The 27,469-nt window shown below is 47.0% G+C and overlaps 1 protein-coding gene across 2 annotated transcripts; it reads left to right on the plus strand.

Moving 5' to 3' along the window:
- urb2 (URB2 ribosome biogenesis homolog) lies at positions 1-27,175 on the plus strand. 2 transcript variants are annotated; one of them, XM_068044423.1, is made up of 10 exons: positions 1-85; positions 860-988; positions 4,612-4,788; positions 6,215-9,563; positions 16,339-16,499; positions 16,598-16,708; positions 21,285-21,527; positions 22,763-22,859; positions 24,388-24,527; positions 26,295-27,175. In XM_068044423.1, the coding sequence occupies exons 2-10, from the start codon at positions 863-865 to the stop codon at positions 26,490-26,492; spliced, it is 4,602 nt and encodes a 1,533-aa protein (XP_067900524.1). In that variant the 5' UTR covers positions 1-85; positions 860-862; the 3' UTR covers positions 26,493-27,175. The 2 variants fall into 2 exon arrangements, with proteins under 2 accessions (XP_067900524.1, XP_067900525.1); XM_068044424.1 differs by lacking the exon at positions 1-85 and adding an exon at positions 95-314.
- The last annotated feature ends 294 nt before the right edge of the window (positions 27,176-27,469 follow it).

Consider the following 27,469-nt stretch of genomic DNA (forward strand, 5'->3'; position numbering starts at 1 on the left):
GGGATTGAGAGTTCATGGGTGAGAGGTCACAGGAACCACACGTGCAGCAAAGCATGAACCCGGAGAGGCAGAGAAGAGCCTGCGGGTAACTATATCGGGACACTGTGTAATTGTATATAGGGGGTTTGGGACTCTGTAACGATATCTATGGCGGTCCCAGACATTGTAACTGTAAATATAGAGCTCTGGGATACTATGTAACTGTCTAGGATGATATACTGTATGTAACTATATAGGGAAGTGGGATACTGTAATTATGTGTAGGGATATAGGACACCATCTATAGGATTATGGGACACTAGATCTAAATATATGTAAGTATGGGATCTTGTATCTAACAATGTGTATAGGGGTATAGGACATGATTTACCTACATGGAGGTTTAGGACACCATATGTAATGATGAGAGGGATGTGGGATTCTGTATATAACTACATACAGGGATATGGGACACTGTATCTAACAATAAATATTGACCTGAACAAGGGAAAAATTCCATGCTCTTGGAATGGGATTTTACATCCACCTGAGAGGGCAAATAGGGGCTTGGTTTAACATGTCCTCTGAAAGATGGCACCTCTGACAATTGTTTTAAAATTCATCCTTGTGGTATGTCACTGGCAAGGCCAACATTTATTGCCCATCCTTAATTGCCCTTGGGAAGATGCAGCGCTCCCTCAGCACTGGGAATGTCAGCCTGGATTTTGTACTCAAGTCTTGGCGTGGGGCTTGAACCCACAAACTTCTGACTCAAAGGCAAGAGTGCTGCCATTGGCAAAATTGACTCTTGAGTCACCACCAAATGTCTGGGCTAGCTCTGTTTGTGTTAGTTCTGTAAACGTTGTTCTCTTGATTTCAGATCATGGCTGCAATTTACTCTGGGATTCACCTAAAACTAAAAAGTGCGAAGACCCCATGGGGAGACAGACTGAAACTGGCTCGATTTGCTTGGATTTCACACCAGTGTTTTCTGCCCAACAAGGAACAGGTACATATTCGGTAAACCTTCACTTCTGTGTTTGAGTTTGGTTTTTAAATTCTCATCCTTGTTTTCAAATCCCTCCATGGCCTCGCCTCTCCCTATCTCTGTAGCCTCCTACAACCCTCTGAGATCTCTGCGCTCCACCAATTCTAGCCTCTTGTCAATCTCCAATTTTCATCACTCCAGCATTGGCAACTGGACTACAGCTACCTAGGCCCTAAGCTCTATAATTCTTTCCCTAAACCTCTCTACTTCTCTCTCTTCCTTTAGGATGCTTCTTAAAACTTAGTTCTTTGACCAAGCTTTTGGTCACTTGCTCTAATGTCTCCTCATATGGCTCAGTATTAATTCTTGTCTGATTGTGCTTGTGTGAAGTACTTTGGGATGTTTTACTTTGATATAGGCTCTATATAAATGCAGCTTGTTGTGGTGGTTCTGCAGGTGTAAAGTTCATTTAGAACTAGGCTGGTTAGTGTTACGAACGAGGTAGGGGGAGTCCACTGTCCTTTCTAGTTCCACTTCTCCACAGGTCACAACATAGATTTAAATGTTTACCCAGTTACTGATGCAGTCAATTATACACTCTACTCTTTATCCCAGAATAATATACACCAACCAAGTTTCTTTAATAAACAACAAAATTATCAGCTTATCAAACAAGACTTATCCAGTAATGAAGTAAAGCGTTAGCACACAGATTGAAATATGAAAGTTCCGTTTTTAAATTTCCCCCACACACACAAACTGAAAAAAATACAGAAATTCTCTCTGCAGAGGTCGGTTACTAGAAAAGACACACAAAAAAAATTTGGCCAAATACTTGCTAATTCTTGAAGCAAAAAAGAGAAAATATGGAGGGAAGTCAGTTGTCCTTTTTGGTTTGGCGTCCAGGTATACAGAGATGGGTCACTGGGATCTTTTCAGAAGAAATTTGTTCTGGAGATGTTGCGAAATTGCCTGGTAGGCTTTCCAGGACATGTGGCATCAGGAGTTTCAGCCAACCCACACTTGAATTGCAGGGTTTTTCCAAAGACAGGAGGAAAGAGGAGCTGACACACTGGCCTTCTCAGGGTCTGTTAGAGAGGTGCAGACAAAATGAGCTTGGGTTTCTTTTTCCTTGGCAGGCAAAACACCAACTGTCTTCAAAACAGTTCACACCCCAACTGAACCAAAACGATATCTCCAAAGCGAAACCACAAACAGAAAGTCAACCTCCTGACCTCTATAAACCTTGACATGTGGCTTCTCTGTAAACGTCGTCCCCAGGTCACCAAGGTTTCTGTTGTTTATTGAGCTTAAAGCACGATTTCCAGCAAAGATTGTTTTCGAACAACATCTCATTGTTCTTTCAATGAACTGTCAACAACAAAACAAAGTCCAGCATTTAAAATATATTCAGCCTTCCAATGAATCCATCTCCACAATTTAAATATGAGTCCTCAAAAAATACTTAACAAAAAATAAAGAAGCACCTCATAACATTAGGAGATACCACATTGCAAGAGAAGTCAGTTTTACAGAGAATGGGCTGCAGATTTCAGCCTAACCTCCTCTTCATGAAGCAGTTTGGTCATGACTTCCTTCAATATGAATGGTGGTCTTCAAGATTATGAATGGTGCTAGACTGTTTTCTCACTTACCTAGACAGTAACAATAATAAGACAATCAAAATCAAATTAAACATGGGGGCTGGAAACAAATCCATTATGCTGGGCAGGGAGGGCCTATTAAGTAATCATTTGCCATAAATTGTTAAAGCAGAGACCAGCAGCTCTAAAAACTGAAAGCAGAAAGTTAAGTTTGAGGCTTTCGTCCCATTTAACGTTTAACAGATTTTGAAATGCTTGTGTTTGCTTTTTAAAAGCACACATTAGAACTTTGTTATTCTTTTGTAAAGAAAATAAAACTGAATTAGTTAGTTTCTTGTAATAAGGAATATTTGTCAAAGGGAGGGGAGAACTGGTGGTGAGACACAATGGCTACATTGCACAGTATCTGGCTTTGTTGAAGTAACAGTGCCATATCCGTCTGCCTGCCTCTCCACACAGTGTGTGGAAATGGTGCACGGTTGGAGGGCGGGGGATTCTCAAGAAGGAGCTCATGGCAATGCATCCAGAAAACCCGAATCACAGAATCTTACAGCACTGATGGAGGCCATTTGGTCCTTCTTCCTTGTGCTGGCTCTTTAAAAGAATGATCAAATTAGCCCCACTCCCCTGTCCTTTTCTCATAGCCCTGCAATTTTTTCCCCTTCAAGCATTTATCCAATTCCCTTTTGAAAGTTACTGTTGAACAGTACAGGGTACAGAAGAGGTTTACAGGGTACAGAAGAGGTTTACCAGGATGTTGCCTGGTCTGGAGGGCATTAGCTATGAGGAGAGGTTGGATAAACTCGGATTGTTTTCACTGGAATGACGGAGGTGGAGGGGTGACATGATAGAGGTTTACAAAGTTACGAGAGGCATGGACAGAGTGGATAGTCAGAAGCTTTTTCCCAGGGTGGAAGAGTCAGTTACTAGGGGACATAGGTTTAAGGTGCGAGGGGCAAAGTTTAGAGGGGATGTGCGAGGCAAGTTCTTTACACAGAGGGTGGTGAGTGCCTGGAACTTGCTGCCGGGGGAAGTGGTGGAAGCATACGATAGCGACGTTTAAGAGGCATCTTGACAAATACAGGAATAGGATGGGAATAGAGGGATAAGGTCCCCGGAAGTGCAGAAGGTTTTAGTTTAGGCAGGCATCAAGATCGGCGCAGGCTTGGAGGGCCGAATGGCCCATTCCTGTGCTGTACTGTTCTTTGTAACCCACTACGTTTCAGGTAGTGCATTCCAGATCATCATAATTCGCTGCCTTTTTTAAAAAAAAAATTCTCTTCATCTTCCACTGAGTCTTTTGCTAATTACCTTAAATTGGTGTCCCACCACTGTCACTTAACACCTTCAAAATGGAAGAAGGTCAATATCTGCCTCCAGTTGGAGGTGGAGATCTTAGCAAGTTTAATCAAACCCTGCCTGGGGAAGAACAGTTGTTCCTGTGCTACTGGGGTGAGGGGCCATGGCTAATTGTCAAGATGGTGTAATTCCAGTGTTTCACTGGATTATCCATGGGGATCAGAAAGTATTTCACAAGACCAGGAGATTAAATGAGCGCAGTCAGTGTCAATGGTGGGGTAAATTGTGAATTCTTTGAGGTAAGAGAGGGTCTAATGGCTTTTTCTTGTTTGTTCTCCAATGAGCAAAATATTTTAACATCGGTGGGTATTTTTAAAAAATAAAATCACATTCATAACTGAGTGTGAGTGGTGCTTGGTCAGTTGTTGGGTTGCTGTTCAAAGAACTTGAGTTCTGATCCAGCCTTAACTTCTAGTCAGACTGAGCTACATTCTATTAGTGTTGAATGAAGCATTTCTTTTGTCTGCTGTGTATCAGCAATGATGGGGGTTGGGAAGAAGTCCAAAGGCCCAGATCTCATTCTCCAGTTAAAGAGGTAAGAAAAGGATTTAAAAGTGCCACAAAATACCTATTATTCAAAGTTTCGTATAGCATGCATTTCTGCTCAACTAAGTGGAAAACGCTTTTGTGCAATGGTAGGAATTTTTTTTATTGTAATCTCCTTTTCTCTCTAATACAAAGGTTTTACTGGATTGGGTGAGTCATGCATTGACTGGATATTACAGCAAAAAGCTACAACTTGGAGATGAGATTGTGGAGGGACTGTGGATTTACTTGAATGATATTCTTCATAGCAAAAAGCTGCAGAAACTGATTGAGAAGGGGAAGATCATCACCATTCGTGTCACAATTGCACAGGTGAAAAGGCTCAAAGTACCTGCATATGTCACATAGTTACCATTTCAATTTAACTCAGTTATTTCAGTTCTGACAGAAGCGGACTAATTGGTGTCTATAGAGCTCGGAAGACTTGAAAGAAAGAACTTGCATTTATGTAGTACCTTTTACAACCTCAGGATGTCCCAAAGTGCTTTTGTAATCGCTGTTGTAATGCATGAACCATAACAGCCAATTTTCACACCAACAGCAATGTGATAATCACCAGATAACCTGTTTTAGTGATGTTGGTTGAGGGATAAATATTGGCCAGGACAACAGGGAGAACTCCCCTGCCCCTTTTCGAAATATTGCCTTGGAATCTTTTACATCCACTTGAGCGGGCAGAAGGGTTTAATGTCTCATCTGAAAGACGACACCTCTGACAGTGCAGCACTCCCTGAGTACTTCCTTCACTGGAGTGTCAGCCTGGATAATGCACTATTATGCACTGCTGTCTTTGGAGTGAGACTTGAACCCACAGCCTTCTGACACAATGGTAAAAGTCAACCACTGAGCCAAGCTGACAAAAAGTGGTGCCTATCCCACTACGGCACTCTGTTTAAGTAATTTTGATTAAACGCTTTAAAGCAAGACCTGTGGAATAGGCTCGATAGGCTGAATGGCCTCCTCTTCCTATGTCTCAAAGCGAGTACTGTGGTGCAGGTGGTATGATTTGGCAGGAAAAGCAGGGAGGGATTCTGACAAACAGGTACGTCCGTCAGCACCTCACAGTCGTACCTGGGCATGTACAGCAGTCTACAGGATTACAGTGAGTTCAAAAAAACAAGTAATGGTAAAATACTAGACTTAATGGAGTGCAAATTTAATGGATACAAACATCACAGATTCACAAAGTACTTTGTAACTTACAGACGGAACAGACTGAAGCCCTTTCTGTGGGAAAGGGAAGGCTGAGGGGTGACCTGATAGAAGTCTTTAAAATTATAAAGGGCTATATAGAGAAGATGTTGCCACTTGTGGAGGAGTCCAAAACTAGTGACCATAAATTTAAGATAATAAATCAAATAGGGAATTCAAGAGAAACATCTTTGTCCACAGAGTGGTGTGTAAGATTTTTGTGTGTTTAGTGGTGAAAATGTGGAACTTGCTACAACAAGGAGTAATTGGGGCAAAAAGCATAGAGGCATTTAAGGGAAAGCTACATAAACACATGAGGGAAAAAGACATAGGATATGTTGATCAAGTGAAATAAAGTAGAGTAGGAGAAGGCTTATGTGGAGCATAGACCAGTTGGGCCAAATGGTCTGTTTCTGTGCTGTAAATTTGATGTATTTTGAAACATGTTTATAAACTTTAATTTGGAAGGTTCCCTTAGTATTTAATATGCAACGTCTCAATCTGTGAGAAATATTGCCAATGCCTCTTTTAAAAATTTTAATTTCAGATTATAAATGACAGGATCGCAGAACATTCCAGCAAAGTGCCACTAAATGACTGCGCATCGAGCCTCACCACAGTGTTGAGCTGCTGTCAAGGTATTTTCACATCTCCTGCCTTTTCCATCATCTACACTAGCAAGTGTGAGCTGCTGGTGGATCTTCTCTGTAAACTGTCCGTGCTGGTCTGCCACAGGTTGAAATCATTGGAAGCCCTGCACTCCGTGCAGCTCTTTGATGTCCTACTGTTGGCGTTTAATCAGTACCTCATTATTCAAAGGCAACAACAAAACCAATCCCGGGTATTTCTGCAAGTCTGTGGTCCTCTCTTTCAGCCCTTTCTCCTCCTGAGGCACCTGCTGTCCTCTAGGTGTTGGACGAGTGAAGATGAGGCAACAGTGCGACAGCACCTCAGCAAAGAGATATGTAATAAGATCCAGGCGGCCCTTCTTAACGGCCTGTTCCACGCCGACTTCTTGAACTCTTACAAAGACGAGCTCCTGCTCAGCGATGGCTCGCAAGAAAGGAAGATCAGCTTTTCCAAGGCCTTGGCAACACCTGTTGAAATGATGCTCTTAAAGTTGGCCGATGCTGACTTCTTTGGCCCAGATCTGCAATTTGCTGTTGTGGCTGGATCAGTCCCACTGCTTTACAAACTCTCTCTTGAGTCCTATTGCAGGGATGGAAATCAGCTGCTCTGTTTCCACATCTTCACCAGATTCTTTGATCCCTTGCGATTCCCAAAGATAAAGAGCGACGAGGCTGGAGAATCTGTGGACTGGCATCCTGGGCTACTAGCACTGGATCAGCTATTGAATTTGATCTTCAGCAGCAACATCTACAACATTGCAGTGGATAAAATCCGGTGCGGGGGAGTGCAGTTCACCTTTTATAGCAGAGTGGCAGATATGTTGTTAACCTACCCTTGCCCAGCCGCACCTGCCTGGTTTAGGTGCCTGAAGATCTTGATCCTATTAAACCATTTGATCGTGGAGCCAAATCTAGATGACCTGGTGTCGTTGGCATGGATCGATGTTGATGCCAATGATTCACGAGTTAAAAGAGCCCAAGAATCGCTCTTGAACACACTGTTTGAGACCTATACTAAACTGCGGCAGTTGCCAAGGCTGTTCAAGGAGGTTTTGGATGTTGTTTCTCGCCCAGCTGCTGATGAGTTGAGGCAACCTATCCTATCAATTGGCCTCACCAAGAAGCTTCGTGAATGCCTGTTGGAAGTACCAGCCAGCCAAGTCTTGGATATCTGGGACCTAATCTTGAAGAGCATGGAATTTTTAATTCCGGATCTAGCTGGGAACTCTGACTTGGCATTGAAAGTTCTCACAATGAGCATTCTACTGAACTCTGTTCTTTTTAACATGAGGAGTCTCGATACCAGAACACCGGTACCAATAATTCTGCGCATGCAGCTTCTAATGGATAAGATGGCTCAAGCAGTGGTGATGCCACTGTTCTGCAAAGCTAAGGATCCTGACTGCGAAGACTCTTCCTTGTGGGCCAAGAGAGCTGTGAGTGCGGGGCTGATTCTCAGTTACACCTGGGTGGAAGTTGATCACATGCTGAAGTTGAATTGCAGCAAATACGTTTCGCCCGGAAGCGAGGCTGGCAAAGCAGAGGTGGAGGAGTGGAATTTTCATTGTCATCTTCCTCAGGTGGGATGGGGTGACTGGAGGCTGATGGCGGAGGTCTCGGGACAGAGCAGTGAGTTAAGTCGCCACTTTCTCCAGCTGCTTTCGGTCCAGAAGATGAAAAGGATCATGATGCAGTCTGGGACGCAGACAGAAATGGAGGAGGTGTCGCTGAGAAAGGCGGCTGCGTTCATCATCCAGTCTGGGAAAACCACCGTTAAAAACGCAGGTGCCCGAGGATGGGATGGAGAGCTCAGCACGCTAAATGAAGAAACATATGCCGTCGCGCACTGGCATCTGGTCACATCAAACCTTGTCCTGCTGGTTCCATATCTCCCTAAGGAAGACATTACTTACATAGCAGACGTGGTGTTGACGAATTTATTACTCAGAGAGACTCGGGAAGTGGGCCGGGACCTAGCAAACTCGCTTTCAATTCCAACAATGTGTGAGAATTTGCTGAACAGTACTCTTCTTCCAGAAATGCAGCCCCTGCACCATGCAGTTTTGCTTGGTCTGATGGACAGGGTGTGGAGCCTGGTATCTGCCCTCGGGCTGCACATTCCCACACAGTTACTCAAACAGCTGGGAGACAGTGGTGATGCCAATCAGGGGATTGGTAACCAGCGAAGCAGCATGTTAGGGTCACTGTTCACTCATGCTATGCTGTCTCGAGGGAGTTCACCTCTTGTTGCCCAAAGCCTACTGTCGTCAGTCAAAAGCCCCTCCCTTCACGCCCTTTCTGAGCAGCAATTGGATCTTCTCCTGCAATCTTTGGACATTCTCTCTGCTCTGAGGCTGGACAGTCTGTCACATGCTGATCATCTCCATTGCTTTCTTTTGCTTGTGTCCCTCGTCACTACCCTCAAACCCAGCTCTGAAAAAAGCAATGCTTCCAAGTGTCTGCAAGTTTTAAGTAAGGGCTACTTTCTCCTCACCGTCCTGCAGACAGGCACCAATGGGAATGTGGTCTTTAAGTTGGCGCATGCTGGAGACATCCTGGAGAAGGTCACAGCTCCTTTATTTCCAGTGAGCAGTGGGTTGGGCAGCTGTGTAGAGTGTCCAGCCTGGTCAGAGTTGCTCTGCACTGTCCAAAGGTTTCTGACGAATTTCATCCAGATAATCGTTGAAAGGAAGCAAAGCATGTGTCTGAACTTGGAGCAATTCATTGCTTTCCTCTCGAATGCCTGGGTGTCTCCAAAAGTGAAAGAAGAATGGAAACTGGTGACTGAGCAACTACTAATGGTCACCCTGTCGACATTGGGTCGAGTCATTGTAATCACTCTGCAGCAGTCTGAAAAGACCAGACACACAAGGAACACACTGCACTCCCTTCTGACCCAAGTCATTGATCTCTTGAGTCCAGTTCTCCAGTCACATTTCGACAGAGGTAGAAAATTAGATCAGACTCTCACTGTGCCCTGTATCTCTGCCCTTCTGGAAGCAGAACTGTATTTAAGGGGGGAGAAAAATGATCTGGTCAGTGAGGGAGGGAGGTGTGACATGGTGGGGCTGCAGCACAGTAACTTGTACCAGAGGACCTGTTTCCAGGTTCTTCACCAACTCTCCTCTTCCAGTGATGATCCAGAACCACTCCGAAAAGAACTTGAATTTCTACAGGTGTTCTGTTCAGCTTCAGAGCTATGGTCTGATCGTGATAACAAGACAGGCATCTCCTCTATACTCTGCGCTGTAAAGGCCCTGCTAGCAGGTAAAGGACTCGTCTGTTTCCTTATTCAAAGCATGCAAATATAAACAATAATGACAACAACAACTTATATTTGTGTAGCACCTTCAACATAAAATGTCCCAAGGCATTTTACTGGAGCATTATCGAACAAAATGTGACACTGAGCCACGGAAGGAGATATTAGGGCAGGTGACCAAAAGTTTGGAAGGGATAAGTTTTAAGAAACATCTTAAATGAGAAAGGAAAGGTGGAAAGGTCTAGAGAGGGAATTCCAGAGCTAAGGGCCTTGGTAACTGAAAGCATACTCTCCAATAGTGGAGCAATGGATATCGGGGATGCTCAAAAGGCCAGACTTGGAAGAGCGCAGATATCGTGGAGGGTTGTGGGGCTGCAGGGGATTACAGAAATAGGAAGGGGCGAGGCCATGGTGGGATTTGAAAGCAAGGATGAGAATTTTAAAATTGGAAGTATTTGTTAACCGGGAGCCAGTGTAGGTCAGAGAGCACAGGGGTGATGGGTGAATGCGACTTCGTGCAAGTTAGGACACGGGCAGCAGAGATTTGGATGACCTCAAGTTTATGGAAGGTAGAACGTGGGAGAATAACCAGGAGTGTGATGGAATAGTCAAGTCTAGAGGTAACAAAGGCATGTGTTACAGGTGGTAAGGGATGTGGATGGTTCCCACTGTTCACCTCCAAACTGACTGTAATAGAGTCATAGAGAGATACAGCACCGAAACAGGCCCTTCGGCTCAACGAGTCCGCGCCAGCCATCAACCACCCATTTGTACTAATCCTACATTAATCCCATTTTCCCTCTCACATCCCCACCTTCCCTCAATTCTCCTACCACCTACCTATACTAGAGGCAATTTTTACAATGGCCAATTTACCTATCAACCCACAAGTCTTTGGCATGTGGGAGGAAACCGGAATACCCAGAGGAAACCCACGCGGTCACAGGGAGAACTTGCAAACTCCACACAGGCAGTACCCAGAACCGAACCCAGGTCGCTGTAGCTGAGAAGCTGCGGTGCTAGCCACTGTGCAGCCCTGTGTTTAGTGTTTTGTTTAAAATGATGAGTTAGTCCCTGAGTGTTTTTTAGGGTCAAATAAACAGACAAATAACAGGTTTTCTTGTAGGTTAGAAAAATAACTTTTTACACAATTCTTGAAATGGTTGCAACCTTACGCACACATCACTCACACACATACACAAGAATAGATAGCGAGGAAAAGGGAAGTGGTTTAAAGTGGAGTAGGTGTTTATGGTTCACGGTAAAGCTGTTGCATCTTCTAAGGAGGACAGTCTCTTTTTAAATTGCAGGCCTGAGTGTTTGTAGTCTTGAACATGTTGAGGTATTGTAGATTTCTGGTGGTTAAGACTTCAGACTAGAGTTGGTGGTCACTTTCGGTTCTCTGCTGCAGCAAGTTGAAGTGTAGAATTAGCAGAAGAAGGGTTTCTTCCTTGTTTAGGCTGGATCTCTTTCCACAGCCACTCGCTGGACTGCTTTCTGTGATGTTGTGATCTCTCCTCTCTCCAGAGGCTACCTTTTAAGATCAAAATCCTGTCACATTAGAGTTTCTGTTAGTTGACACATGGCCTTCTCCCCTGGTGTGACCACACAATGGACCAGGATGTGGAATCCATGGCTATCTATTGATGTCTGGTTGGGTAACATTCTGTTATGATGTGGCTACTTCACACCTTCTTTATGTAAGAAGAAACCCATTCAATTCAGGAATGTATCTTGATGGTTTCAAAATGGGTGTAGTTGACACCTCGTAGGCTGGAATGTATCCTTTTGTCATTTCTAGTTAGTGAGGCAGTTTGAATACACAGGCCAGGTCACCTGACCTTCGGCAGCCATCTTTGCAACACGTCCACTTTTCAAAAGGAAAAGTCAATTTCAAAGAGTCCACATTGAATAAAGTTCATATCTTAGAAGTTAAGAATATTATATGCCGAGTAAAGACATAACACGTGAATCAGAGTTTCAGCTGTAGATGAGATGAGGCAGGTGTGGAGTCGGGCAGCATTACGGAGGTGGAAATAGGTGATAGGTGTGATCAAAGCTAATTTCTGGGTCAAATAAAACATTAAGGTTGCCAACAGTTCGGTTCAGCCCTAGACTGCAGCCAGTGAGGGCTGGGGTTGGTAGCTAGGGAACCGAGTTTGTTGCGGGGACTGAAGACAGTGACTTATCAACCCTAACCATAGCCAGCTTTTCTCAGTTTTTATCCCATCCATTGCCTCTACTCTCTCTGCTTCTACTGATATTTTATCAGCCTCCATTTCCTTGATACAGGATACAAAGTACGCATTAAGTATAATAGCCTTGCCATGTGCCTCTAATCATATATTACCCTCTCTGTCCCTAATAAGCCCCACTGCTCCTCTTACTCACTCGCTTACTATTTACATGCCGATAGAAGATCCTTGGATTCCATTTTTGTTGACTGCCATCCTATTTTCATATTCTCTCTTTGTCAGTCTTACTTTCCTCTTCACCTCCCCTTTCAACTTATTGTATATGGCCTGGTTCTCACTTTGATGAGTTCTCCTGACAAGCATTGTACACTTTTTTTTGTTTCATCATCATCATCATCTCTATCTCCTTCGTCAACCTAAAAGCCCTGTTCTTGGTTCACCTACCTTTCACCCTTGTTGGAATGTTCCTAGCCTGTACCTGAAGCATCTCTTCCTTAAAGATAACCCATTGTTCCAATACAGCTCTTCCTGCCAGTCTTTGGTTCACTTCTACCCTGGCTAGATCCCTTCTCATCACGTCGAAACTAGACATTCTACCTTATTTTGTCCCTTGCTTTTCTGCATTACGAATCTGAACCTTATGATACGATGATCACTTTTATCTAAGTGCTCCCCCACAGATACTTTGTCCACTGGGTCCACCTCATTTCACAACACTAGATCCAGCAATGCCTAATTGGGCTGAGAACATACTGATCAAGGAAATTCTCCTGAACACATTTGAGGAATTCATCCCTCCTCCTTACCCTTTACTCTAATATTATCCCAATCGATATTTGGGTAACTAAAGTCCCCCAGTATCACCATCTATAGTTTTTGCACATCTCTGTGATTTCCCTGCAGATTTGCTCCTCTGTCTCTCTCTCTCACTATTTGGAGACCTGTAGAATACCCCTAGTAGTGTGATCATACCCTTTTTACTCCTCAACTCTAACCAAATGGATTCTGTCCTTGTCCCTTCAAGGACATCCTCCCTTTCCAGCACTGCAGTGTCTCCCCTAATCAGGACTGCTGCCCCACCTCTGTTTTTTTTTCCTTCTTTATCTTTTCTGAACACTTTATATCCTGGTATATTAAGCACCCAGTCCTCACTATTTTAAGCCATATTTCTGTTATTCCCACACTGCTATTTGTAGCTCACCAACCTGATCCAACACACTTTATGCGTTTACACACATGTATTGTAATCCTGTCTTTGCATTCTTCGTAGTCCTTCTCAGTCTGCTCCTATCTAATATGGAACTATTCCCTTCTCTAGTACTGTCCAACACTCTCACTCTGATCCCACCTAATACTTTGCTATTTCCTACTCGAGTGCTATCAGTCTCTTCCAATTCTCTGTGCACCTTGGTGTTCCTCTTTTGTATCATCCCCTGGTTCCCACATCCCTGCCAAGTTAGTTTAAACCCTCCCCAATAGCACTAGCAAATCGTCCCGCAAGGAAATTTGTCCCAGCTCTCTTCAGGTGAAACTGCCAGCCTATACGGCTCCCACCTTCTCCAGAACTGGTCCCAGTGCCCCAGGAATCCAAAGCCCTTCCTCCTGCACCATCTTTCCAGCCACACATTCATCTACAATATCCTCCTGTTTCTATACTCACTTGCGCATGGTGCTGGGAGTAATCTGGAGATTACGACTTTTGAGGTCCTACTTGCTAATTTCTTACCTAGCTCACTGAACTCTGTCTGCAGGACCACATCCCTCTTCCCATCTATGTCATTGGTACCAATGTGGACCACGACTGCTGGCTGTTCACTCTCCCTCCTCAGGGGAATGCAGCCATTCAGTGACATCCTTGACCCTGGCACCAGGGAGGCAACACACCATGCTGGATTCACGTCTGCAGCCACAGAAACGCCTGTCTGTTCCCCTGACTATTGAATGTCCAGTCACTATTGCTCTTCCAATCTTCCTTGTACCCCACTGTACAGCTGAGCCACCCGTGGTACCCTGGCCTTGGCTTAGCTGCACTCCCAGGATGAACCATCACTTTCCTCAGTATTCAGAACTGAATACCGGTTGGAGAGTGAGATGCACTCAGGGGACTCCTACACTACTTGCCTGTTTCTTGGCTGCCTGGCGGTCACCCATTCCCTCCTACTCTTAAGCTGTGGGTGACCACATCTATAAACGTGCTATCCACAAAGTTTTCAACCTCACAGATGCACCACAGTGACGCCAGCTACTGCTCAAGTTCCAAAACCCGGAGCTCAAGTTGCTGCAACTGACGATGCTCCTGCACATAAGGTTATCCAGGACACAGGAAGTGTCTTGGAGTTCCCACATAGCACAGGATGTGCACTTCAGAGGTTGGAGCAGCCCTGCCTTTCTACACTCTATCTTTTGTCATATTCTTTTATGTGATGTGGGCATCACTGGCAAGGCCAGCATTTATTGTCTATCCCTAATAGCCCTTGACAACTGAATGGCTTGCCAGGACATTTCAGAGGGCAGTTAAGAGTCAACCACATTGCTGTGGGTCTGGAGTCACATGTAGACTAGACTGGGTAAGGATGGCAGATTTCCTTCCCTAAAGGACATTCGTGAACCCGGGTTTTGTATGACAATCGATGATGGTTTCATGGCACTATTATTGAGACTAGCTTTCAATTCCAGTTTTTAAAAATTAATTAATTGAAATTAAATTCCACCAGCTGCCATGGTGGGATTTGAACCCATTGACCCCAGAACATTAGCCTGGGCCTCTGGATTACTAGTTCAGTAATATTACTACTATGCCACTGTCTGCCCGCTATTCAATAATAAACTTTGGTACTACAAACAAATCCTGCCACTACTAATACTAATAACCCTACCAATAGTAATAAACATTACAGTAATAATGGCTTACTACTGCTAATACTAAACTTTACCAATGCTAATCTACCTTACCACTTTTAATACACCCTACCAATACTAAAACGTTACCGATAGTATTTATAACCTCACCTAGTAAATAGCCTTAACAATATTAATAAACCTTAGTTAAAATAAAAGATGAGACTCACCAGCTACCCACTTGTTAATGTGAAATGTCACATTCATGATATGGAAAGCCTGTTCGCTTTCGAGTTGAAAATTTCTGGTTTGACTCTTTGCCTGGTCTATCTTACTTCATGTATGTGCTCGCACTTTTGTTCCATTCTGGCACATCCCTTGTTGTTGCCAGTATGCTGCACATACTTGCTGGCTCGTAGCTTGCTGCACCCTCTGGCTGTGCTATCGGAACCAGATTTCCTGCACTGGCGCCCCCAATGCCCTCTTAAGCCTCACGCTTGCAAGTGTCTTGGAATGCAGGGCAGGTTTGCGGTGAGTACAGGAGGCTGCATTTCTCATGCAATTTGCTTGGTTTTTGCACCTTGGTCACTGCGCCAATACTTGTAGCCACAGCTGTTGCCTACATGTGTTGTCGTCCAGCTACAATGGCTTCGTACTTCCTGCCATCGTTCAACAATGTGTCAATGCTGTGACCCAGCTTCTTCCCCAAAAGGTCTTTTTGAAATGCTTCTATCGGCTATGACCAGTTCCACAATCCTCTCCGACAGCTCAGCCTTAGAGATGTCACAGTCCCTTATCACGGCTCCTGCCGACAAACCGATCGATCGACTCTTCCGGCTGCTGTCTATAAGTCATCAGCTCCAAATGGTGGATTCTGAAGTTCACCTTTACACAAAGCCATTCCTCCAGTGTGCTCCAAAGTTGGCAGGATCATCCTCGGATAGCCCCAAGTGTTGATTCTGCCGAGCCCCTCCTTACCAACGGCAATCTTAATCTTAACCGCCTGCTTGTCAGCATCTGTGAAGGATAAGTCTAAGAGCTCCATTGTCTGTCGGAAAAGCTTAAATTCTGACATGTTGTCTGCTGCCTTCCAATCCATGCTGGGGAACTTGGCAGTCAGGCTTCTGATGTTCTTTGTCTCTCACAGATTCTTCCACCTGAAGGATTTTTCAGCCTGCTGTTCCAGTACTCACTACCCTGTGGTGCTATTCCCTTGGAGGTGTTCAGCGGCATTGCAGCTCCTAGCGCTCCCTGAGCTTGCAGCACCAGTCTTTGCCACGCTGTGGCACTGTTTTCCAGTTCCCGCGCTTGTGTTGAGCCCCGCGCATGAAGCAGTCCACCCGGGAAGGAGACTGTGTAATGGCTGCCGCAGCTTTTCTTTTACTTCCAGCCCAATCAGACTTTGGACGGTGCCACCCTGGACCAACCTGCAGCGAACACAGGGTCGCATGCTGCATGACATCACTTCCTTTGGCGTTGATCATGCTCACTCTTTGTACATTCCCTTGAAGCCCTAAGACGACAAACACCAGGTCCAAATTAGAGTCTATAGTAATTGGCGATGTGAAGTTGTCACAGTTTAAATTTCCTATCTTGTTGCATGTTCTGATAGGACAGGCACGATGGGCTGAATGGCCTTTTTAATGCTGTTTCATTCTGTGTTTCTATAAAGTTAGTGCAATGTTGCTCTTAAACTGCTCTTCATTTAACAACACAAATCTAATCTCACTGCTCCCTGCTGCTCTAGCTCCATGGATGACAGCGCAGTTCGTTCAGTCGCTGGACGTTCAGCTCATCAGGCTGTTCACCTGCTTGACAGAAAGGTGCACAGAACAGCAGTTTCTCTTCATTGTGAAGTCGATCACACAGGGCCTTGAGGTCACCAACCTTTGGAAAGGGCGGCACCAGGTGAGTGGACCTCTGGCCTGGAGTGCAAATGCAATGCTCCTCACTGATCCCATTTGTGTTCTCATTAACATTGTATTGTGGTTTTGACTTTGATTCAGGAAGTCGTGTCTTCTTTGACCCTGACCACCCTCCTCTTGAGATGTCCTCTAAGCGGGGATGCAGAAAAGGCTGTTTGGTTTACAGCTCCGCAGATTATCATGGCACTCCTGGTAAGTAACGTCGAGAATCTGCTTTTTACCCCATTTTAGGGACAAATCGGGTTGGGGGGATTGGTTGTGTCCAAGGTTTGGGAATTGCATGGGTATCGAGCCTCGAGAATCAAATGAAAAGTTTGAAGAAATAAAGGACTGGTATTTATATAAAATTATCACATTCTTGGGAGGTCCCAAAGTGTTTCAGTCAAGAAAGTATGTTTTGAGGTGTAGTCAATCATTTTGCAGCCAATTTGTGCACAGCAAGATCCCACAAACAATAAATGACCAGATAATCTGTTTTAGTGATGTTGGCTGAGGGATAAATATTGTCCAGGACATCAGGAAGAATTAGCTTTGAAATACAGGCACTATTATGTTGGCAAACGACAGCCAATTTGCGCTCAGCAAGATCCCATTATGAGAAAGTGGGAAAAGCAACCAGTTAATCTGTTTGGTGAGCCTGAGTTGGATAAGGAGCAGAACCACTGATTCACAAAGGTTATCGACAGAATGTTCACCCAGCCTCACATCTGCATTATTCACCTCCGGCCAATTAATCACCAAAGGTCACAATTACTGACCCAACAACACTGAGGCCATTGTGTCCTGAGGATTGTGCATCGCAGGCTACACCCATCACTATAACTTTCAACCCCAATTCTAACCAGCTGTATATCCAGCTGCATTATGAAGGAGCTAATCAATACAGCATCAACTTTGGTTCCAGGCATGCCCAGCAATCATACCCCATTTATTTGAAAACAACAATGGATGATCCATGATTACCATGATCTGTACAATATTTGTTCTTCGGATGTTGGTAGCAATGCCAAGGCCAGTAATTGCTGTCCATCCCTAGATGACCTGGGGGAAATTAGGAGTCAACCATATGATGTGGGACCTTTCCTAAAGGACGTTCTAAACCATTTAGGTTTTTAACCGCAATCTGGCAACTTTTCCGTGTCATTTTCTGGTGTCAGCCTCAAATTATCAGATTTATTTCACAACTTTCCCTGGTGGGATTTGAACCCATGATATCCGAGTTGCGAGTCTGATAAAAGAATAACCCGATCCAGTACACTTTCATCAGAAATCTTTATATCTTGTTATGTTCCATAGCAGAGTTGTCCAACCTTTTCGCGAGGAAGGCCGAATTCCAATTTTTCTTCGGCGCGGGGTGGGGGGGGGGGGGGGGTCGATGAGCAAATTTTGAATGAAAAAGGCATTAAAAATTTATCTTGCTAATAAAAACAATAACAAATGTGCATTTTTGTGAAGAAGCTTTAAATGAGAAGACTAATTTATTGACTTACTTTCTCGTCACGACATTGAAATCTGATTTAGTGACATATCTGGCATTGTTTTTACTGAACACAAGTAATCAATGCCTCCCCGCACACTTGATGTAGCGATGCAGAGTATTCGTCTTTCAGGAGTGAGATCTCTGTCCCCCCACCGTCTCTCTCTGTCCCCCCCCCCTTCTCTCTGTTTCCCCCCTCCCGCCCCCCCTTCTGCCCCTCCCGCCCTCCGCTCTGCCCCTCCCGCTCACTCTCTGCCCCGCGCTCTCTGTCCCCCCCCTCGCTCTCTCTGTCCCGCCCCTTCTCTCTGTCCCCCCCCTCCCGCCCTCCCTTCTGCCCCTCCCGCCCCCCCTTCTGCCCCTCCCGCCCTCCACTCTGCCCCTCCCGCTCGCTCTCTGTCCCCCCCCCTCGCGCTCTCTGTCCCCCCCCTCGCGCTCTCTGTCCCCCCCCTCGCGCTCTCTGTCCCCCCCCTCGCGCTCTCTGTCCCCCCCCTCGCGCTCTCTGTCCCCCCCCTCGCGCTCTCTGTCCCCCCCCTCGCGCTCTCTGTCCCCCCCCTCGCGCTCTCTGTCCCCCCCCTCGCGCTCTCTGTCCCCCCCCTCGCGCTCTCTGTCCCCCCCCTCGCGCTCTCTGTCCCCCCCCTCGCGCTCTCTGTCCCCCCCCTCGCGCTCTCTGTCCCCCCCCTCGCGCTCTCTGTCCCCCCCTCGCGCTCTCTGTACCCCCCCCTCGCGCTCTCTGTACCCCCCCCCGCGCTCTCTGTACCCCCCCCTCGCGCTCTCTGTACCCCCCCCCTCGCGCTCTCTGTACCCCCCCCTCGCGCTCTCTGTACCCCCCCCTCGCGCTCTCTGTACCCCCCCCTCGCGCTCTCTGTACCCCCCCTCGCGCTCTCTGTACCCCCCCTCGCGCTCTCTGTACCCCCCCTCGCGCTCTCTGTACCCCCCCTCGCGCTCTCTGTACCCCCCCTCGCGCTCTCTGTACCCCCCCCTCGCGCTCTCTGTACCCCCCCCTCGCGCTCTCTGTACCCCCCCCTCGCGCTCTCTGTACCCCCCCCTCGCGCTCTCTGTACCCCCCCCTCGCGCTCTCTGTACCCCCCCCTCGCGCTCTCTGTACCCCCCCCTCGCGCTCTCTGTACCCCCCCCTCGCGCTCTCTGTACCCCCCCCTCGCGCTCTCTGTACCCCCCCCTCGCGCTCTCTGTACCCCCCCTCGCGCTCTCTGTACCCCCCCCTCGCGCTCTCTGTACCCCCCCCTCGCGCTCTCTGTACCCCCCCCTCGCGCTCTCTGTACCCCCCCCTCGCGCTCTCTGTACCCCCCCCTCGCGCTCTCTGTACCCCCCCCTCGCGCTCTCTGTACCCCCCCCTCGCGCTCTCTGTACCCCCCCCTCGCGCTCTCTGTACCCCCCCCTCGCGCTCTCTGTACCCCCCCCTCGCGCTCTCTGTACCCCCCCCTCGCGCTCTCTGTACCCCCCCCTCGCGCTCTCTGTACCCCCCCTCGCGCTCTCTGTACCCCCCCCTCGCGCTCTCTGTACCCCCCCCTCGCGCTCTCTGTACCCCCCCCTCGCGCTCTCTGTACCCCCCCCTCGCGCTCTCTGTACCCCCCCCTCGCGCTCTCTGTACCCCCCCCTCGCGCTCTCTGTACCCCCCCTCGCGCTCTCTGTACCCCCCCTCGCGCTCTCTGTACCCCCCCCTCGCGCTCTCTGTACCCCCCCCTCGCGCTCTCTGTACCCCCCCCTCGCGCTCTCTGTACCCCCCCTCGCGCTCTCTGTACCCCCCCTCGCGCTCTCTGTACCCCCCCTCGCGCTCTCTGTACCCCCCCCTCGCGCTCTCTGTACCCCCCCCTCGCGCTCTCTGTACCCCCCCCTCGCGCTCTCTGTACCCCCCCCTCGCGCTCTCTGTACCCCCCCCTCGCGCTCTCTGTACCCCCCCCTCGCGCTCTCTGTACCCCCCCCTCGCGCTCTCTGTACCCCCCCCTCGCGCTCTCTGTACCCCCCCCTCGCGCTCTCTGTACCCCCCCCTCGCGCTCTCTGTACCCCCCCCTCGCGCTCTCTGTACCCCCCCCTCGCGCTCTCTGTACCCCCCCCTCGCGCTCTCTGTACCCCCCCCTCGCGCTCTCTGTACCCCCCCCTCGCGCTCTCTGTACCCCCCCCTCGCGCTCTCTGTACCCCCCCCTCGCGCTCTCTGTACCCCCCCCTCGCGCTCTCTGTACCCCCCCCTCGCGCTCTCTGTACCCCCCCCTCGCGCTCTCTGTACCCCCCCCTCGCGCTCTCTGTACCCCCCCTCGCGCTCTCTGTACCCCCCCTCGCGCTCTCTGTACCCCCCCCTCGCGCTCTCTGTACCCCCCCTCGCGCTCTCTGTACCCCCCCCCTCGCGCTCTCTGTCCCCCCCCCTCGCGCTCTCTGTCCCCCCCCTCGCGCTCTCTGTCCCCCCCCTCGCGCTCTCTGTCCCCCCCCTCGCGCTCTCTGTCCCCCCCCCCCGCGCTCTCTGTCCCCCCCCCCCGCGCTCTCTGTCCCCCCCCCCCCGCGCTCTCTGTCCCCCCCCCGCGCTCTCTGTCCCCCCCCGCGCTCTCTGTCCCCCTCGCGCGCTCTCTCTGTCTCCCTCCCCCCCTCGCGCTCTCTCTCTGTCTCCCTCCCCCCCTCGCGCTCTCTCTCTGTCTCCCTCCCCCCCTCGCGCTCTCTCTCTGTCTCCCTCCCCCCCTCGCGCTCTCTCTCTGTCTCCCTCCCCCCCTCGCGCTCTCTCTCTGTCTCCCTCCCCCCCTCGCGCTCTCTCTCTGTCTCCCTCCCCCCCTAGCGCTCTCTCTCTGTCTCCCTCCCCCCCTAGCGCTCTCTCTCTGTCTCCCTCCCCCCCTCGCTCTCTCTCTCTCTCTCCCCCCCTCGCTCTGACAGTTGCAGGGAGTGGGTGCGCTGAGCATAGCAGCTTTGTGGTTGGTCAGTTTGTTTAAAAACATTGCCCTATCAGTTTCACAGCGGACAGCTGCTGAAGCAGGAATGCGCTTTCCATCATCAGGCTTTTCGGAAAAACCCGATTCTGTCTGATGTTGGGAAGCGCGTTGCTGCTTCAGCATCTGTCAGCTGTGAAACTGAGAATGCAATGTTTTTAACAAGATCGGTCTGCAGGAAGACAAAGGGAAATTCCACTCGGAGCCCTGGCAGGGATGAGGAACGACCGCGGGCTAGATGGAAACCTTTGGCGGGTCAGATCCTGTTCTATAGAATGATAGAACTTATAGTGCAGCCCATTGGTGCAGCAACCAGTGCCAGAAGCTTCACTCTCCATTACCTTTTAACCCATTGACTTTTCAGGTTTTGAGCAAGGAAGCTGCCCTGAATCGGTCCTGGAGCTGTAAGATCACTTTACTCAGTTTGGAGACCTTGGCAGTTCTGATCCAGCAGGGAGAGGGTGTGCTCTCAAATCCACATCACGTGACGCTTGCGTTTGATGCTCTGTTGTGTGTTCCACTTGACCATCTAAGGCTGGATGAATATGCAAGTATTTTTCAAGCTATCCAGGAGGTGCTGTTTTCTATATTCCAGTCTCACCCTAAGGTAAGCTGATGTTTAAACCCCGCCCCCAACTCCCAAGTTGTCTGCTCATTCTATGCTACCTTGGGGCATAATAAGGGTCCTCTCCTAAATGCTTCTTGTAAATCAGTCTGCTGACATTGGGGTTTGCAGGACAGGACCACCTCCATCCTCCCAGGCTCCGCCAGTGAGATCTTCCCCATTCCTGCCTTTCCCTGCACTGTGTTTAAGGTAGTAGAAAGGCAGATTTGGAGCTGGGTCTGTCACTGTGTTCTAACTCCCTCACCTCGCTATTGACGCTCCCTGAACCCGAGAACATGACTTATAGTTTTACAACAGTGAAGGGTCGTTGCCTCCCTCCGATGCACTGATTGGATGGGGTGGGTTTTCAGAGAATCTGGCCCCACACATTCATTGGTGTGAGTGTCGACGGGAGAACTGGCAGACATCAGCATACCTGCTCCTGATTAGGTACAGTACGCTATTGCAGTCAGATTCCTAGAGTGTTTTCCCTTAAGTCTAGAGGCTCAGGGTGACTTTTGAAATTTGAATCTTTTAACAATCATGTTTCCTATTAGACTTTCCTCTACAGGAACCCTTACGAATAAATCTGCTGTATTTGCTGATTAAAATACTTTCGTGTGGAACAAAGGATGAGTTTATTTGGGTCATATACTAGGGGCTGAGTGCAGATTACTCTCGCGTGTAGACATTCCCACCCTGTGTTCACAGGGAAAAGTCTGCATTAGCTTTCGACTGTAGTGGGTGGAGCTGACAGTATCAGACAGCTGCTAAAATAAAAGCAAAATACTGCGGTTGCTGGAAATCTGAAATAAAAACAAGAAATGCTGGAACCACTCAGCAGGTCTGGCAGCATCTGTGGAAAGAGAAGCAGAGTTAACGTTCCGAAGAAGGGTTACTGACCCGAAACTTTAACTCTGCTTCTCTTTCCACAGATACTGCCAGACCTGCTGAGTGGTTCCAGCATTTCTTGTTTTTATATCAGACAACTGCTCTTTGGCCAGATTTACGAGACTGGCTGTTCCCATCTGGTGATCTTGGATCCACAATACTAGTCTAGGAATGAATGATGTGACTTGTGTAGGGAAAGGAAGTCTGACTCTAGTTTAACTTAAGCGAGGGAGGCATTTTTGAAAATGTGTACATTTTTGGAAGCACTGAAACTTTAGCTTTAATTGTTTCTTGTTGCCCTGATTGAAATATTGTCATTGATCCAGATCTTTTATTTTGGTACACAGGTTTTGCTCAATGCAGCACCCTCCTTCCTCAAGTGTTTTAATCGACTAGTGCTTTCTATTATGCATAAAGGTAGTCAAAAAGGTGTTGGAGAGAAAGGTATGTGCAGAGCAAGTTCGTCCTGAATTTTTCCACTATTTGATGTTGACATGACAAACCCCACATTAGTTTGCCTCAGTAATGCACTGGAGTGTCCGCCCAGACTTTGTACTCAAGTCCTGAAGTAGGGCATGAACCTAGGATCTTCTGGACTACAGCAGATATTTGCACACTGCGACACACTGCAATACTGTTTCCACATTTTTAATCATGCAGTTTTAAAAGTGTGTTGCATTTATGTAGCAAAGCAAAATACTGCAGATGCTGGAAGTCTTAAATAAAAATAGAAATGCAAGAAATACTCAGCAAATCAGGCAGCCTTTATGGAGAGAGAAACAGTTAACATTTCAGGATGAACTGTCGTCTGTGTTCTGACGTGATCTACTCCTGCTCCTAATTCGTATGTTCGTATAAGCAAGGGGGCGAAAGATTATTGGGGATAGGCGGGAATGTGGAGTAATCAGTTCAGCCATGAACTTATTGAATGGCGGAGCAAGCTCGAGGGGCCGAGTGGCCTGCGCCTCCACCTAATTCATATGTTCATATCTGTTGAGTATTTTCTGTTTTTACTGCGTTTATATAGCACCTTTAATGTGGTAAAATGTCCCACAGGAGCGTAATCAGACAAAATTTGACACTGAACCACATGAGATATTAGAACAGGTGCCCAAGAGCTTGGTCAAAGAGGTAGGTTTTAAGAAGTGACTTAAAGGAGGAAAGAGGGTCTGAAAGGTTTAGGGAGGGAATTCCACAGCTTGAAGCCAATCCTGCTGAAGACACGGCTGACACTATTACAGAAATTGAGATCGGGAACACACAAGAGGCTGAAATTGGAGGAGCGTAGAGATCTGATTGTTGCAGGGATGGAGGAGGCTACAAAGGGGGGGAGCAAGACCATGTTTTGCATGAGCATTTAAATCTACAAATAATCGACAATCATTTCAACTTCAAACATTACAGTCAGAAAGTTGTTTAAACTCCTGTAAATTTTATTGTTACTGACTATTTAATCACAAGTTCCAAAATAATCAGGGGCCAAGTGATGCAGTGGGTTTTTGACAGTGGCATTTCACTCGTGTTCTGGATTTAAAACATATCTCTTTGGTTGGAGCAGTGCACTGTGAAGTGAGGTTAAGGTGCTAAATCCAGTTTGGAGTACGATGTGGGACCACAACACAAAATGGTTTAACTATTCACAGTGCAGCGGTTGCTGTTCTGAGGTTGGGGCAGAGTAGAAGGAGCTTTATCTTACTGGTGCAGACAATAAGTGAGTGCTCAGATTAGGAAGGTTGTTACTCATCATTACCATTCTTCGCCTGGGCGCAAGAGGTCATCAAAACAAAATATCTAATAGTCGTGGATGACCCAGCAGTGCAGAGTGATGAGTTGGTGTGTTGGTGAGATGCAATGTTGTGCCAATACATTGTCCCAATGTTACAAATACCAAAAAAGGCAGCCATATACACTTCAGTAAAACGTTCCCCTTGGCTGGAGCCTGAAATCTCTAATTATTGTAATTTTATTATAGGTACGACGACAGACAGTGAAGTTGTCCTGGAATGTGCACGTCTGGTGGAAAGGATGTACACTCACATTGCATCAAGAGCAGAGGAATTTGCAATGTTCTCTGCCTTTACAGTGGCACAGTATGTCAATGAGCTACAAAAGGTAATCATCGGCAACAACCAATTCTACCTCCTAACTGCAAGAGATCACTGGGAATATGATTCAACCGAGGCTCAGTAGTAGGACACTTGCCTGAGTCTGAAGGTTATGGGTTATAGCCCCACTTCTAAAACTTGAGCATAAAATCTATATGCTGGACTCGGTGTTAAAATATGGCAGCCAGTTTGTCCAGTGTACATTCCCACAGACATCAATGTGATAATGAGCATATTATCTGTTTTAGTGATGTTGTTTGAGGGATAAATATTGGCCAAGGCACTGGGGAGAACTCCCCCTGTTCTTCAGAATAGAACCATGGGATCTTTTACATTCACCTGAAAGGACAGACGGGGCCTTGGTTTAACGTCTCATCTGAAAGACGGCATTGCTGAAAGTGCAGCACTCCCTCAGTAGTGCACAGGAGTGTCATAATGAGGAGCAGGAGTAGGCCATTCGGCCCCTCGAGCCTGCTCCGTCATTCAATAAGATCTTGGGTGAACTGATTGTCGCTTTAACTCCACTTTCCTGCCTTCCCCCCATAACCCTTAACTCCTTTGTAGATCAAAAATCTGTCTAACCCAGCCTTGAATTTATTCATTGATCCAGCCTCCACTGCTTTCTGGGGAAGAGAATTCCAAAGATTAATGATCCTCTGAGAGAAGAAATTCCTCCTCATCTCCATCTTAAAGGGGAGACCCCTTATTTTGAAACTGTGCCCCCTAGTTCTAGAATCTCCCATGAGTGGAAACATCCTCTCAGTATCTACCCTGTCAAGCCCCCTCAAAATCTTAAATGTTTCAATAAGATCACCTCTCATACTTCTAAATGCCAATGAGTATCGGCCCAACCTGCTCAACCTTTCCTCAAGACAACCCCCTTCATACCAGGAATCAGCCTAGTGAATCTTCTTTGAATTGGTTCCAATGCAAGTATATCCCTCCTTAAGTAAGGAGACCAAACTTTACACAGCACTCTCGGTGCAGTCTCACCAATGCCCTGTACAGTTGTAGCAAGGCTTTCCTACTTTTATACTCCATTTCCCTTGCGATAAATGCCAATATTCCATTTGCCTTCCTAATTGCTGTACCTGCATGCTTCCTTTTTGTGATTCATGTGCAAGGACACCCAGATCCCTCTGCACTGCAGCATTCTCCAGTCTCCGTATAAATAATATTGTGCTTTTCTATTCTTCCTACCAAAGTGGATTACCTCACATTTTCCTACATTATATTCCATGTTTATGTCAAGTCTCTGGTGTGGGACTTGAACTCACAATCTTCTGACTCAGATGGGAGTGTCACCAACTGAGCTGAGCTGACATCACACAGCATCCTATGGCATTGTGCTGTGGAGTGCTAGGAACCTGGTTTGTGCCTATGATTCCTGACCTGTTGAGTTCTCAAATGCCCTCCCAACCTGCCTTAAGCAAATTGCACCATAAAAGAGAAGGCAGACCAGACTCCTGTTACAAGCAGTCAGTTGGGATCCTTGCAACTCCATGTCCAGCATATTAGACAATTTCACAAGTAGAGCCGATGGCCCTATTTGAGTATCTGGTGGAACATGGAGATTAATGCAGATTGCTGATTGGGAAGTTAGGTCATATTGCCTCACATTGCGAGCACCTCCCACAGGGAGCGAAGCGTGCTGCACTATTATCCAATAGCCTCTCCATTTCCCTGATACCATTAAACTCCACAATGAAAGATTCTGTCATGCTTCTTTAAAGTACTGAAGGGATTCCTACCAGTCTGTCTTCTTTATTTTCAGGTCACCCTCAATGCAGATGTGAAAAGACTCTTGATGGGGGGAATGTATCACCTCCTGGATCTGGTCACAGAATGCGATCTCCGCTTCCTGAATGCATCATTGCAGCTGGGTGTGAGGGAGGTGTTTAAAGAGTTGTACAACGATTACACGCACTACCACAAGAGTAAAAAACAAGGCGAAGAGAAGTACACAGTCTAATCTGGAAGAAACAAACTACAACCTTTGTTTTCTTTTAGCTGTGCAAATTTTCTCCTTTTCCTCTCATTGAAGACCTGGAGAGGAAAGCCTTGCTGTTTATTTCCCCCTGTCCTCTATAAGGCAAAGGCACTGCCACCATTTTAGCTGCTCAGCTGAGATCAGCGAACTCTGCATGGACTTGGGCTTTTCTCAGTCAGGATGGCTCAGCTGAGAAACTTAAAAAAAATTCCAATAGCTGGGATTTTAAAAGGTTGCCCTCTCATCACTGGATAAAATGAAACAGACACTTGTATGTGTGTAAAATGTCTATTAAAATAATTCTCATAGGGGCAATGTGACCCTAGTTGAATTCCTGTTGTGATCCATGCATGAATGCATTGGTTGAAATGTGGGTGAGGAAAGACTATTTTAAGTCACTCCTCTCATTGCTTGGCTTTTTCAAAGAAATAGCTTTGTATCAAAGCAGGTTAGAGTGATGAATATAGTCAGTTCTGGTAAAGTTCAGGTTCAGCAAGCAAGCTAAGACTCTTGTATTCTCATTCTGAAAGACTACTGTAAAAAAAAAGCCTGTTGGTCCAAAGGAATTGTCATGTAAACTGATTAAGAGGCAGTCTGTCAATATGGGCACATTAGCTCCTTGTGGACCTTTGAGTTCATTCCTATAAATATTCTATTGGTCAGCATTGCCATGTCTTTCTGCTTGTTCTATATATTGGCTTATTTGTAAATAGATCTGAAATAAGTTAGTCTTACAGTGGTCGAAGGAGAGTGATATTTTTCACTATCTGGCATGACAGGATAGACATTTTCCAGTAATTTAATTACTTTGGTCAGAGTTAAACCTACCTACACTAACCCAGTTTTCAGCCAAGACGACTCAGTCTATTCAAGACAAAGACCTTTGGGAATTGTGCATGGCTCAATCAAACTCTTTTCTAAAGTACAGTATTTAGCTTTGGGCTACAAGATTTAAAAAA

Source organism: Heterodontus francisci, chromosome 13, assembly GCF_036365525.1.
Source record: "Heterodontus francisci isolate sHetFra1 chromosome 13, sHetFra1.hap1, whole genome shotgun sequence".
Lineage (NCBI taxonomy): Eukaryota > Metazoa > Chordata > Chondrichthyes > Heterodontiformes > Heterodontidae > Heterodontus > Heterodontus francisci.

What these genes read in the sequence shown, in the direction of transcription:
- urb2 (XM_068044423.1), top strand. Translation starts at nt 863, where the DNA reads ATGGCTGCAATTTACTCTGGGATTCACCTAAAACTAAAAAGTGCGAAG. An exon ending in TGTAAAGGCCCTGCTAGCAG is followed by an intron (nt 9,564 to 16,338) that starts GTAAAGGACTCG and finishes CTGCTGCTCTAG; the next exon opens with CTCCATGGATGACAGCGCAG. An exon ending in ATGTCAATGAGCTACAAAAG is followed by an intron (nt 24,528 to 26,294) that starts GTAATCATCGGC and finishes CTTTATTTTCAG; the next exon opens with GTCACCCTCAATGCAGATGT.